The sequence below is a fragment of the Alternaria infectoria genome, assembly GCF_024043175.1.
Source record: "Alternaria infectoria strain BMP 0036 chromosome Unknown scaffold_1, whole genome shotgun sequence".
Lineage (NCBI taxonomy): Eukaryota > Fungi > Ascomycota > Dothideomycetes > Pleosporales > Pleosporaceae > Alternaria > Alternaria infectoria.
The window spans coordinates 338,293-351,180 of NW_026250690.1; the positions used below are offsets into that span (position 1 = coordinate 338,293).

Genomic DNA, 12,888 nt, shown 5'->3' on the forward strand with positions numbered 1-12,888 from the left:
ATTGATGTTGCATTAGATCTAGGCTCTAAGGAATGTCTATACAAGAAGCGCTGAGAGAATCATGAACACTGAGGAAGGTCATAGCCTATGCTCAGTACTGGCTGGGTGCCGGGCACGCAGGGGCGGCGGTGGCGGGAAGCGGGACGAAGGTAACATAGGCATCAGAGACACCCTGGCAGACGAAGTCCTGAGGGCCGTTGCCACCAGCACGGCAGTAGCTGGGAAGAGTGGTGGTACCGACATAGGTGAGGCTGAGGGAATGTTAGCAAATTTGAACGAACTGCGCATCAAAAGGCATGGAAAGAACCTACTCGTCGCTGACACCCTGCTTGATGATCAGACCGGAACGGTCGCTTGAGAAAGCGAAGTCGATGAAGCTGTTCTCGCCGCAAGAGTAGAACTTGTTGTCCTCGAGCTTGTCGGCCTGGGAAGAGCAGTTGAAGTCGAGGGTACCTCCGTTGGTAGCCTTGATGTTGAAGCCGAAGCTGTTGTAGTAGGTTCCCTCAGGCTTGCGTCCGAAGAAGTTGGAGATCTTCCAGACGTAGTCACCCTGGGTAGCAACTGGGCAGGATGCGTCGACCTGGCGGGCCTCGAGAGGTGCGGCGCTGGCAACGGCAGCTGCGGCGAAGAGAGAAGCGATGGTGGTGAACTGCATCTTGATGGAGTTGGTTTGAAGTTGGGATGAAGTATTGGAAAGTGTGGTAGGTTGTAGTTGAGTGTGAGAGTTGGTGTTTGATGATGACTTGAAAGTGAGATACTTACTGCATTATATACTCATCCCACCTCGTATCTGGGATACTATCCTCCTGCCACGATCATCATCTCCGTCTCGTCCCAAGGTTCAATACGAGAAGATTGACACCAGGCCTCACCCTTGACCTTACCCGCTAGAACATACGAGAAAGGTGTACCATGAAATTTCTCCAGGAACACGAGCATCAGACCATGCCGAGAGCGCCGAAAGCACACTCTACCCCAATTTTGGAGCCTCAGTATCCTTGCCAACGGTGTCACGAACCAGTAGCGGCATCCGGGGTGACCGGATGAGGCGACAGGCATGTCCTATCCGGGCATTTGGCAGACCTAGCCGAGCTTGGATCGTGCTAAACATACGAGATGTGACGTCTAGTAGGATGAACCAGGTATGCACAGTGGCATTGGGCGCGAACTAACAGCGCTGGTCGATCGGCTGTGCAAGGCCTTGGTTCGGAAAACTAACGGCATGACGTCCTGGGCTATATGTGTGCTAATTGCTGTTGCAACACCGTACATGCGATGGTAGGCGACTGCTTCTTCCGCGTTCGTATCGACGCGGTATACCCTAGAGTGCTCGCGAACGACTATACCTAGGTAGCTTAGCGACACACTGGAAGCGTACAAGAGACGTCGTATGTCCCTCAAGTCGAGCCTGAGTGCTGTGGACCTGAGTATGTCGGCCGCGTGAATGATGACTGCAATCTCGTAGAGTTCGATCGGTCCGTTCCCGAACGACCTCATCGTCCACAGAAATGGGTGGTCCGAGTGTGGGGACGAGCGTCATATCAGTAATCGGCGTTGCCTCCATCACCTTGAATAATTCCAAGGTTAGCATGGAGATCACTCGTGAACGAAGGATTGAAATACGACGTCGCTTGGGGTTGAACCGAGATAGTGGAAAGTTGAGCCGTGACATCTGGCAGGAATGGCATCATCGAGCCGGTTGTTGCGGCTGTGGCTGCCGATCACCTGCCTGGCTCGCGCCCAGGGTCCACGCTCAAAGACGGAGCCAGGAGCTAAACAGTGACACCAACACCACTGACGCACCATCGGAGTCTGTCCGGCGGCACGCTATATTTGCTATTTTTGGACCCGCGATCGTGGGCTCACGCTCAACGCTGAACGAAAACTTTACGACCCAGGTGCACATCTACCTTCAAGGACTGGCATGCGTGACAATGAACTCAAACTGACTGCACCCACCGTGCGCAAGGCGACTATCAAGGTACACAGAGATCTGAGACGGCACTCGAATATTTTACGGTTCCGTTCCGTCATTCTCGGAGATCTCGTTGTTGCTTTTGAGACCTGACGGCATCTGCCTTAATTTCGATGGATCACTGAACATCTTGCTAATATGTCGGAGGCTGTCGGGTAGACGATACTGCCCTGGCGTCAATAGGACCGATAAACCATTGGATGTATGGACGCGGTTACGGTGTACGAAGTCAGACAATACTCTTACTGCGGATCTATGGACAAAGAAGAGACACTCACTTCGTGATCAGCGAAAGCTGGTTGGCAAATCCTTCAAGTTCTACCGCTCATGAACGTGGCTGGAGCCATTCGACCATCTTTGATGCTGGGTGCTAGCGGATCAGTAAGGGCACACGTCTTACACAAGATGACACGTAAGACCCTGCCACAATACACATGAGCAGAAGGAGGGGTAAGACCGGATCAACGACACTGAAGAGCACACCATATGTACCTGTATTGTACATCCAGTGAGCTTGGAAGTTCGTTTGACGCAAGATGATGCAGGAATTTTCCAGTGTTGCAAATTTGGAGATCGAGCTTTCAGAAGCAAACTTGCATGTAGGGGCAAGAAAATCCGAGATGTACCACCATCTGTCACACGCGGTCAGTTACGAGTATCGTTGCAATCTACTGATTGCGGAATGTGTCGCAAGAAGAGGAGGTGTACCACAGTAAGTACCCGTCCTGCTGCCGTTGCTCACCGGTCGGACCACAAGGACAAGATACCCAAGTCAGCAAATCGAGGGCAGCATGCATGGAATGAAGTACGCGCGGAACAAAACATCTCTCAACAACGGGTACGTACGCAGGATGCTGGCTTTCCCAGACGTTCTCTTGAGTATAAACAGTCGGCATGGGCACTGTTTCATGCTCGTCACTTGCGGTTCCATCGGCTCTCGCTACGCTACCTATCCGTTCCGACATTGTCTGTCTGCCTGACTCATGGATTCTGTTGAGCTCGAAGAACCCTATGACGAGGAAGGCAATTTTAGCTATGGCCATAGCGAGGATGACCTCGACAACGATTACACAGGCAGTGGGGATGAACAAAGTGGTGAGGACCGATATGCCAACAGTGAAAGCAATGAGAGCGACGAAGCTCCCGATGATGCGTCAGCAAATGACACGGATGGTGAGCTTAGTGACAGTGTGATTAGCGAAGATCTTTCGATGTCACCAAGCGATGATGACGAGGAAGAGGAGGACGAGGAAGATGAAGAGCTCGAGACAGGTAGCATGGGAAGCGATGTTAGTGGTTCAGACCAAGAGGAGGATGAGGAGGATGGAGAACTTGAAACAGGTAGCATGGAAAGCGATGTTAGTGACTCAGACCAAGAGGAAGATGAAGAAGTGAATGACACGGAAAGTGAGGATATGAGCTCAGATGGAGAGGCAGGAACGATTGACGAAGAGATCATCGACTTGGGCAGCGAAGAGAGCAACTCGTATAGTGAAGCATATGATTCGAATGGAGAGGGCGCTGAGGTAGATACCGCAATAGATTCGGTGGGGTACAGCGGCATGTGCAGCAATGACAGCACTACACATCACGAGCAAGGCGACGTCTTGACGAGTACGCGGAGTGCCCCGGGAGGGTGGGTGCAGTCTAAAGAAGGACAGGATTCCGCACCTATCCACCATCACAGCACCTACCAAGCTTATCAACCCAACAACACCCATCAATCTACGAACAACCATCAAGCAACCAACAATTATCAGCTGACGAACACCCACCCGTCATACACCGACAATCATAAGACCAGCAACTCTCAGACGACCGTTCAGAGCCGAAAGAAAGTTCCAAGACGTCTCCCTGAAGTACAAACTGTGCTCGATGCGTCGAATCTCAATCGCAGCAATACGCCAGCTGGCGTGCAAAAGCTCGCGCGCCCAAATGAAGTGGCGTCCAAGAAATCCAAAGACAACGCCCGCAGAACCAACGATGCTCATCTCTCGCACCGTACCAAACCCAATCACGGACACGCTGAACTACCATTCGAAACCAAGCATCCTCGAATATCGAAAAATCTTGGGAAGTCGAAAGCCGGCAACGAAATCAGTATGGCTGACGAGCTCTTCCTTCCGGTCATATCAACTCAATCTACCAAAAGCAACCAAAAGCCCAAAACAACAAACCGCTCTCCTCTCATGCACGAGACGGAAAGAACGCCTGTAGCAACTGCAAGTCACATACCCAGCAAGAAAAAGCGAAAGCCTCCGGTCCTTGAGATGGAGGGATATGCAATCCAAGTCCCCACCAACACCAAACAGCAATCCAACAGCAAGGCCAGCGGTAGGAAGTTGTCCAAGAACGACGCACTTTGCTCTCATATACAATCGCCCATATTCACCAGCGACACGGAAGAACCCCGTGTACCTACTGGCTTCTCTAACCCCCCAAAGGTTCTCCTGAATGGCATCTTCGCCGGAGTGATGATGCAGAGGCGTAAGTCTACAGCGAGTATATTTGATCACGACGCGCACACAATCATCGGCTTTAGTCTCACGAATGAGCGCGGAAAGCGGTACAAGGAGGCTGGGATGAAGAAGTACAAGACGGCTAAAGGTGGTTTTACACTGTGGTGGAAGCCTTACTCGCCATTGGCGGATTACTTTGATAGAGGAGACGAGTTTGAGTGATCTGGAAGGCTCGCTCGTGAAATTTCAGATGGGGTTTAATTCATCGTGTTGTGTTTAGTTGCAATCGAGTTGTAGTTGCTTCACGAATGTAGTCGAGAATTTCATCGTCTCCCACTTAGGAACATCCTCAAGTACTTTGCAATGGTTGGAGCGAAGAAGCATGTAAAGCCAAGCCTCTGACGTAGTATCCCAGCCTAAAGCCTGCCCATACGTGGTGCAGGATAATCGCGACCATACAGACGATGCCATGAGATAGCTGTAATGCCGATCATCCGGTCAGCACTTCGCAAGATATACACCGATCAGACCAACACCTAGCCGAACGTCATATGCCTCTTCCAACTCAAATAAAGGGTCCTCTCACAAGAACACCTAGAACACTTTCCCGAGTTTGCTTTTTGGATTTCCAATAACAACAAGGTTCATTGGTTACGCGCAATTCTAGGATACCTACCCCTCCATCAGCAACAATGTCAGGCATCTTCAGCCTGTCAAAGTGCCTTCCCCGCGCCTCTCCTCGTCACGTCCAGCCTTGCGACAGCGAGAAATGCGCCGAAGACTTTGGTCTCGACGTAATGCTCGTCTACCCAGAGTCGAAGAAATCGGCTGAAGACTGGCCAGCAAAGTTCCGAGCTATCACGAAGTCAAATGTGTATAGCTTTCGTATGCGGCCAAAGGCACTGTACCCAGAGAAGGACTCCCAAAGCTCTTCAGAAGAGGATGCAGATCTGCCGACTGATCCAAAACCACAAGGCGCTTACGACAGGTCATCGACAAGACCGGTGGTGTTTGTTGCTGAGACACCCGAGGCTCGAACTGTTTATGCGGAGGTGCGCCAGCCTGAACCGATCGTACTCGACCACATGAGAAGACGAATACCTTTCGCCGGACGTGTCTATGGCGTAATCGAGCTGCGACGCAACTCCAATCTTAAAATGACATGCATGCTCGCCTGGGGGCAATGGGGCTTGCACAACATCGTGAAGAACTACTACGGCTGCCGGCAATCGACCGATAAGTGTCAGTCTGCCAGACAGCCGAGGATCGTGACCAATCCGTCAACTGGCTTTGTTATCTTCGTCACGGTCATGTCCATGTTGGACTACTGGATGCAGTACGACATGAACCGAGGGGACTATTACCAGCGACTGTGCCTGATTACTGGAATCACGATGGGCTTCTTGTTGAGTCAGTCTGGTCCGTCCATTGAATCGTTGCCTACGTTGATGGCTGCGATGAATCTGGCGATGACTTGCAGCGCTTTTGGGCACTTGATCTGGCGGAAATATTTCAGCACGTGTGAGAGGAGGCTGGAGCAGAAGCTAGACGAGTGGAAAGAGGAGGCTCGCCGTACTCAGATTTACTCGCGGAAAGACTGCAAGCTCGAATGCGAAGCCCAGAAGCCCCACGTTGTCAAGTTCCACGAGCTGGACTAGGCGGATCGAGTGTCGATTACTATGCGAGTAGGATGACGGATAAGCTAGAGGGGAATCTGTGACGAATAGTCCATGTCAGTCACGTATCTCGAGTCTGAGGGCGGCTTGGGTCAGGGTATTGGGCGGTATTGTTATTCTTGATTGTGCGCGGGTCTATTCCCATTGTGTGCCTTTTAGTCGTTGCATGAGATATTCCACTTCTACCTCCTTTGTCAGGGGAATAACCCAATCCTGTATCATCAGTTAGTACACAGTATGAATGAATGAGGGCACTGAACGTACCTTGTACATGCCAACGACGGCGTCTGCATTCACTTTGGACGAGCCGTTCGCGCCCAGGTCCGGGTCTGTGCCGTACGTCTTGGCCTTTAACCTCAGTCTCTCCAGCACTTTCTTTTCCACCGCAGCATTTGTGATGGCCTCGTCGATGCCTTTCCTGTCTTCGTCCTTGATCAACTTGACGAAGCGCTCCGTCTCCTGCTGGAACTTGGCCTCGGCAACGAACTTGCCAAAGTGTATGCGCCGTGACAGGGACTGGATGGTCATGACATCGCAGGTGGCAGAGGACCCGTAGTTCTCCTGCGACTCTCCCCTGTCCTCGCGGTCTGTCTGCAGGCATGCGGCGGGCAGGATGTGCTTGATGTAGCAGTCCTTCAGCTGGGCGTTGACGTTGACATTATTCGGGTGCAGGATCTGCGGGTAGTTGAGGGGCTTGAGGATGGGCTCCTGGAGGACCTCTGGGAAGAAGGGGTATTCGTCGGGCGACTGGTAGCGGCGAACGAGGGACTGCAGGCGCTCCTGCTCGCGGAGCATCCAGTCGAACAGGCTGGTCTCGGGCTCGCCAATGTCGACGCCGCCGGGGACGTAGATGGTCCGGTTGAGGGGGAACTGCACGCGCTCGATCAGATGGAAGGTGATTGTGTCCTCGAGCCGACTGTCTGCTGTCAGTGAGACTCAGGCGCGCATGGCGGGGAGGCGTACATGAGCTGGAAGCGGATGTTGGCCAGGTCAAGCGCCTTGGACGCGTCGGAGAGGTCAATCGCGTCCATAGTTCCTTCTCAAGCTCCCAAAAGGGCAGATATGCGGGTGAGTGATGTTTGCAGCCATGGCAGTCCGGTCGTGTCCCGAGCATCGGCGTGCTCTTCGGCGGATGACGCAGGCGGGTGCCGACTGGTGAGCTCGATAGTCACTCCCCTCCGCAACACCACTATCACCATCTCGAGCACCCGACGCGCCTCCCGCCTCACCGCCTATTGGCCTTTTGTAGCACACGCGAGCACCCGGTCTGAGATCCTAATGCGAAGATAAGGATGCCCTAGCGACGTCTCCTTCACTGCGCCGCCCGTTGAGTCTCCCGCCACGCCTGCTCGCATGGCCTCGTCCACCGCCCGCAATGGATCCCCAGGTCGCGGCCGGTCCACCAGCCCGCGCTCGCCGCGGTACTCGCAGGCCTTTGACGACGACGACGAGAGCAGCTTCATAGACTCGCTCCCCGATGTAGCCCCACCGCACCTTCCCTGAGCCCACGGTGATGCTAATGCTCGCTAGACCCGCCATCTGCAAGCTTTTGGCAAAAAAGTCACAGCCACCGCCGGCAGCTTGATAGGCGCCGAAGGAGTCACCCAGCACTACCAGAACGCCATTGGCGAGCTCCACCGCGAGCTCAGGCGCCCGCTGATGCAGCGCTCCGTCTTTTCCTTCGCCCAGACCACCCCCCGCGAGATCGTGCGCTCGCGAATCTCCGTCCCCGAGATCCAGCAGCGCGCCCTCGCCTACATCCCCAACGACCTGCTCTCCAACATCCCCGAGGACAACGCCGAGTTCTCCCTCTTCCAGGGCTTCGAGGCCTCGCTGCCCGACGCCCCCGACAGCCATGCGAAGAAACACGGCCGCCACAACGCGCGCGGCCAGCGCCTGATCGGTGGCGGGGAAGACGATGACGATCCCAATGTGCCCCCCTCGATGCAGAAGCTGCGGAAGCAGCGCAACAGCATGGGCCACCGCCTCGAGATGATGGGCGTGCGCAAGCACATGTGCGTCGCCGAGATACACGAAATCGACAACAAGATTGCCAACCTCAACACCATGCGCAAGATGGTCCTCGACCGTCTGGCGGGGCTCGAAATCGAAGAGGGCGAGCTGGAGCAGGACCTGCTGACCGTGGACAACCGCATTGAGGACCTGCAAGAAGAGCTGGACGACGAAGCCGCACTAGCGCCCAAGACGGCAGGGTCGCAGACAAGCGACGAGCAGTCAGAAGGCAAGGGCGAATTCATGTCCGAGTCGATATACCAGAAGATACCCTCCTCGCCCAAGACGAAGAACAAGGCCAAGAGGCTGTCAAAGAGGATGTCCATGCCCGTACTACACGAGCATCTACAGTCAGGATCCAAGATCAAGGAACTGCCCGCGCACATGGACGCCATCACCGCCATGGACTTTGACGCTCCGTGGGGCATGATGGTGACCGCATCGCTAGACGACACAGTACGAGTCTGGGATCTGAGCGCCGGACGGTGCATCGGAATGCTCGAGGGTCATCTCTCCTCCGTGCGCTGCTTACAGGTCGAAGAAAACATCGTCGCAACCGGCTCAATGGACGCTTCGATAAAACTCTGGGACCTGAGCAAGGCCGAATACGCACCCATGGATAACCGGATAAACAAGCCCGATGAAGAGAGCGATGATGGTCTGGCATTCGAGAACTCGGAAGACGCACCTCCTGCGCCGCCGTCGACCAGCATGCAAGACTGCCCTCTCTTCTCTCTCGAATCACACGTCGACGAAGTCACTGCGCTACATTTCCGTGGCGAGACTCTAGTTTCCGGTTCTGCAGATAAGACACTACGGCAATGGGATCTGGTCAAGGGACGATGCGTGCAGACGCTCGATGTCCTCTGGGCTGCCGCCCAAGCCACAGCTACGAACACCTCCAATAGCACATGGCGACAGACCGGACGCTCTGCCGACTCCTCTGCCGATTTCGTAGGCGCTATACAGTGCTTCGATGCCGCACTTGCTTGTGGTACCGCTGATGGTATGGTACGTCTATGGGATCTCCGTAGCGGGCAAGTTCACCGAAGTCTTGTCGGCCATACAGGTCCTGTAACAGCCCTGCAATTCGATGACGTACACCTCGTGACCGGTAGTGCCGACAGGAGTATACGCGTAAGTCAACTATCTTTCCTGCGACTATTCCCTAACTAACATGCACAGATCTGGGATCTCCGAACCGGCGCCATTGCCGACGCCTACGCTTACGACCACGCCATTAGCAGCATGATGTTCGACTCACGTCGGATTGTGTCTGCAGCTGGTGCAGACGTAGTCAAGGTCTACGACAAGACAGACGGAAGGCACTGGGACTGCGGACCCGGAGCTGACGAGAACGACAAGACGACACACTCTATCATCGAACACGTCAGAATAAAAGATGGCTATCTGGTTGAAGGACGCAGAGATGGTACCGTTGGTGTCTGGTCGTGTTAGTAGAAACATAGAAGTAGAAGCGATGGGAATTGTATATAAGAACAGGCTGCGCATATGCCAGTCATGTAAATGGCAAAGTGTTGTACTGTTGCAAAACACTCATTACGATATCACTATCAATCAGTTTTATGCCACTGCAAGAACCAAGATTTCCTCCACCCAACGTCAGTCGTGACGCATGTGGGCCGCTTCCAGTCGGTATCTCGATACAGATATTATCCACAATGCCGTGCTAAACTCAATCAAACACGAAGTCTGGCCGGGCGGGATGCATGCTTGGTGAAGACCAACTTCAGTACACTGGTAGACATGAAGGGCTCACAGTGAGGTTTAAAGATGTATACGCGTTGTTTGCAGGCTATGTTACATTTCCCATCATTGCAGTAGACATGGAAACACAGTTCTGACAGGTACAGCGGACGTTACAAGCACGCGGCAGACGGGGCCAGTGGAAGCTTGGTTGGTGGTGGAGCCATGCAAGGATGGCCCGCGAAGCTCCGATCTGCCATGGTGACGTAACGCAGAACCCCGATTGACATTTCCGCGCTCTGAGACGCCTATCCCTGCTCCCACGCCGCCGTGGCATTTGCATACTACATTCGCTTGTTCTGTCTACCTATGCCTTCTCATCTCTAATTTTGCAATTGAACCGTCAATTGCTGGCATCCCTCGCGTAGGCGCCTACCTCCATTTCATCTCATCGCCGGCTTCCTCTCCCGGTTCCACGTGCTCCGTGCGAGCTCCAAATTCCCGCCATGCTCCCACGACAGGCCGCGTCGCTGTCGCGCGGGTACAATGCCACGTCCAGGGCCTCAATTCTCTGCAGACGGTTACCGCGAGCGACCAACACACAATTCCGCACATCCTTCAGCAATGGAAGCCCAGCATCCGCTGCGAGACGCGCCGTCCTACAGACCTCACAATTAAGCAGGCAAACCCCCACCACGACCGCGATACGAACCGTCTCGACGAAACCTCTCCAAGCTCCGCGATCACGTCTTGCCCGCTATGCGTACCGAACAGCAGCCATGCTCGGCTCTTTCGTCGCCGTTAGCGGTGTCTTGGTCATCGCCTTCTTCGTCTACGACGCCTACACATACAACGAGGACCCTATCGCGACCGATATCCCCGTGTCCGAACTCGCGCTCAGTCCGAGGAGAGGAGGGCCAAAGAACCTGCCTATCGCCGACCACTTCGTTGACGACGATGAAACGCCCGAGAATAAGAAGCTCAAGCACAAGCCAAAGTTGGTCATACTGGGTACTGGCTGGGGCAGCGTGGCCCTCCTGAAGCAGCTGAACCAGGATGACTACCACGTTGTCGTTATTTCGCCGTCCAACACCTTCCTTTTCACGCCGATGCTGCCTTCCGCTACCGTCGGAACGCTGGAGCTCCGGTCCCTCGTCGAACCAGTGCGAAAGATTGTTAGGAGAGTACGCGGGCACTTTCTCAAAGCAAAGGCTGAGGACGTGGAATTCTCTGAGAAGCTCATCGAATGTTCAGCTGTAGATGCTAAGGGCCAGGAGCAACGGTTTTATGTCCCCTACGATAAGCTCGTCGTCGGAGTCGGATCCGTTACAAACTCGCATGGTGTCAAAGGTCTCGAACACTGCCATTTCCTCAAGGATATCAGCGATGCCAGGATCATCCGTAACCAGGTCGTCAAGAACCTCGAGTTCGCGTGCCTACCGACAACGTCTGACGAAGAGAGGCGAAGACTTCTGTCGTTCGTGGTTTGCGGTGGTGGACCTACTGGCGTAGAGTTCGCGGCCGAGCTCTTCGACATGCTGAATGAGGATCTCTGCAAGCTCTACCCCAAGCTTCTACGCAACGAAATCTCCGTCCACGTTATTCAGTCCCGGAGCCACATCCTGAACACCTACGAAGAGGCTCTATCTCAGTACGCTGAGCAACGTTTCGCCCACGACTCGGTCGACATCCTCACAAACTCGCGCGTCAAAGAAGTCCAATCGGACAAGATCCTCTTCTCGCAAAAGGACGAAAACGGCAAAGTGGTTACCAAGGAGATCCCCATGGGTTTCTGTCTATGGTCAACTGGTGTTGCGCAGACCGATCTTTGCAAGCGTCTCGCCGCCAAACTCGACGGACAGAACAACAAGCACGCTCTGGAAACCGACACACATCTTCGTTTGAACGGATCACCTCTCGGTGATGTTTACGCTATCGGTGACTGCGCAACCGTCCAAAACAACGTCTCTGATCACATCGTCAACTTCCTACGCACGACTGCCTGGGAGAAGGGCAAGGACCCCGAGAAGCTTCAGATCTCGTACTCGGACTGGCGCGGCATCGCCAAACGCGTCAAGCAGCGCTTCCCACAAGCAGCGAACCATCTTCGCCGCCTAGACAAGCTGTTCGAACAGTACGACAAGGACAAGTCTGGGACTCTGGACTTTGGCGAGCTTAGAGAGCTGCTCTTCCAGATCGACTCGAAGCTCACATCCCTACCCGCCACCGCCCAGCGCGCTAACCAGCAGGGTGAATACCTTGGTCGCAAGTTCAACAAGATCGCCCAAGCAGCCCCCGGCATGGCACTCAATAACGTTGACTACGGTGACCTGGACGATGCGGTGTACAAGGCTTTCGAGTACAAGCATCTGGGCAGCTTGGCATACATCGGTAACGCAGCCATCTTCGACTACAACGGCTACGGTCTGAGCGGTGGTCTGCTGGCCGTCTACCTTTGGAGAGGCGTCTACTTTGCACAGAGTGTGAGCCTCAGGACAAGATGTCTACTCGCTATGGACTGGACCAAGAGGGCGCTGTTTGGACGAGGTATGTTGTTCCTTCTTTGGCAATGTATGATTGTGACTTCAGCTAACATGGAATAGATTTGATGAACTTCTAAGCGATACATGGCTTGCCTTTTGCGAAGCGTAGATCGATAGACCGATGACCGTTTTTCGGGTACCTCATCTTCCTGTGTAGATTATTCCTTGTTCGATCTATTGAGGGCGGCTTGATGCTGTCACTTTTACCAATATATTTTATCTTTTTCGACTGTATACGTGTAAGCGTCGGTGAAACTTTTGGCTTTGCTCTACCAAGCGTATAGCTGAGTTCGTGCTGCGGCGTAGCTGGTTGTAGTTCGACCCACCGCCCTCTTCTCGCGGTCATGTTCACATCAACCAAGATTTAATATTGTTGTGCAATATATTCTGAGTTGGTCAGTCAGTCCAGTTCCAATGATAACGAGTTACAGGCACGAAAAGTAAGCCGGGTCACGCCATGGAAATAACGGGTATACAAAGTAAGCCGGATCACGCCATAGAAATGTCCCCGTCTC

The 12,888-nt window shown here is 53.8% G+C and overlaps 6 protein-coding genes across 6 annotated transcripts; 4 read left to right on the top strand and 2 right to left on the bottom strand.

The window, feature by feature from the left end:
• Nucleotides 1–91: 91 nt before the first annotated feature.
• ALTA1 (Major allergen Alt a 1) lies at nt 92–655 on the bottom strand (the record flags this gene model as incomplete). The annotated part of the gene is made up of 2 exons (XM_051491548.1): nt 92–251; nt 312–655. 2 exons carry the CDS (start codon nt 653–655, stop codon nt 92–94), a joined length of 504 nt encoding a protein of 167 aa, XP_051357060.1.
• A 2,120-nt stretch (nt 656–2,775) lies between these two features.
• Nucleotides 2,776–4,656, top strand: J4E92_000130 (uncharacterized protein; the record flags this gene model as incomplete). Its single annotated transcript, XM_051491549.1, has 2 exons — nt 2,776–2,780; nt 3,009–4,656. 2 exons carry the CDS (start codon nt 2,776–2,778, stop codon nt 4,654–4,656), a joined length of 1,653 nt encoding a protein of 550 aa, XP_051357061.1.
• Nucleotides 4,657–5,126: 470 nt separating this feature from the next.
• J4E92_000131 (uncharacterized protein) lies at nt 5,127–6,092 on the top strand (the record flags this gene model as incomplete). The annotated part of the gene is made up of 1 exon (XM_051491550.1): nt 5,127–6,092. The coding sequence occupies one exon, from the start codon at nt 5,127–5,129 to the stop codon at nt 6,090–6,092; it is 966 nt and encodes a 321-aa protein (XP_051357062.1).
• Nucleotides 6,093–6,245: 153 nt separating this feature from the next.
• Nucleotides 6,246–7,141, bottom strand: J4E92_000132 (uncharacterized protein; the record flags this gene model as incomplete). Its single annotated transcript, XM_051491551.1, has 3 exons — nt 6,246–6,323; nt 6,375–7,026; nt 7,074–7,141. The coding sequence occupies 3 exons, from the start codon at nt 7,139–7,141 to the stop codon at nt 6,246–6,248; spliced, it is 798 nt and encodes a 265-aa protein (XP_051357063.1).
• A 322-nt stretch (nt 7,142–7,463) lies between these two features.
• On the top strand, nt 7,464–9,581 carry MDV1 (Mitochondrial fission protein; the record flags this gene model as incomplete). The annotated part of the gene is made up of 3 exons (XM_051491552.1): nt 7,464–7,589; nt 7,641–9,260; nt 9,309–9,581. The coding sequence occupies 3 exons, from the start codon at nt 7,464–7,466 to the stop codon at nt 9,579–9,581; spliced, it is 2,019 nt and encodes a 672-aa protein (XP_051357064.1).
• A 755-nt stretch (nt 9,582–10,336) lies between these two features.
• Nucleotides 10,337–12,450, top strand: J4E92_000134 (uncharacterized protein; the record flags this gene model as incomplete). The annotated part of the gene is made up of 2 exons (XM_051491553.1): nt 10,337–12,377; nt 12,434–12,450. The coding sequence occupies 2 exons, from the start codon at nt 10,337–10,339 to the stop codon at nt 12,448–12,450; spliced, it is 2,058 nt and encodes a 685-aa protein (XP_051357065.1).
• Between the last annotated feature and the right edge of the window lie 438 nt (nt 12,451–12,888).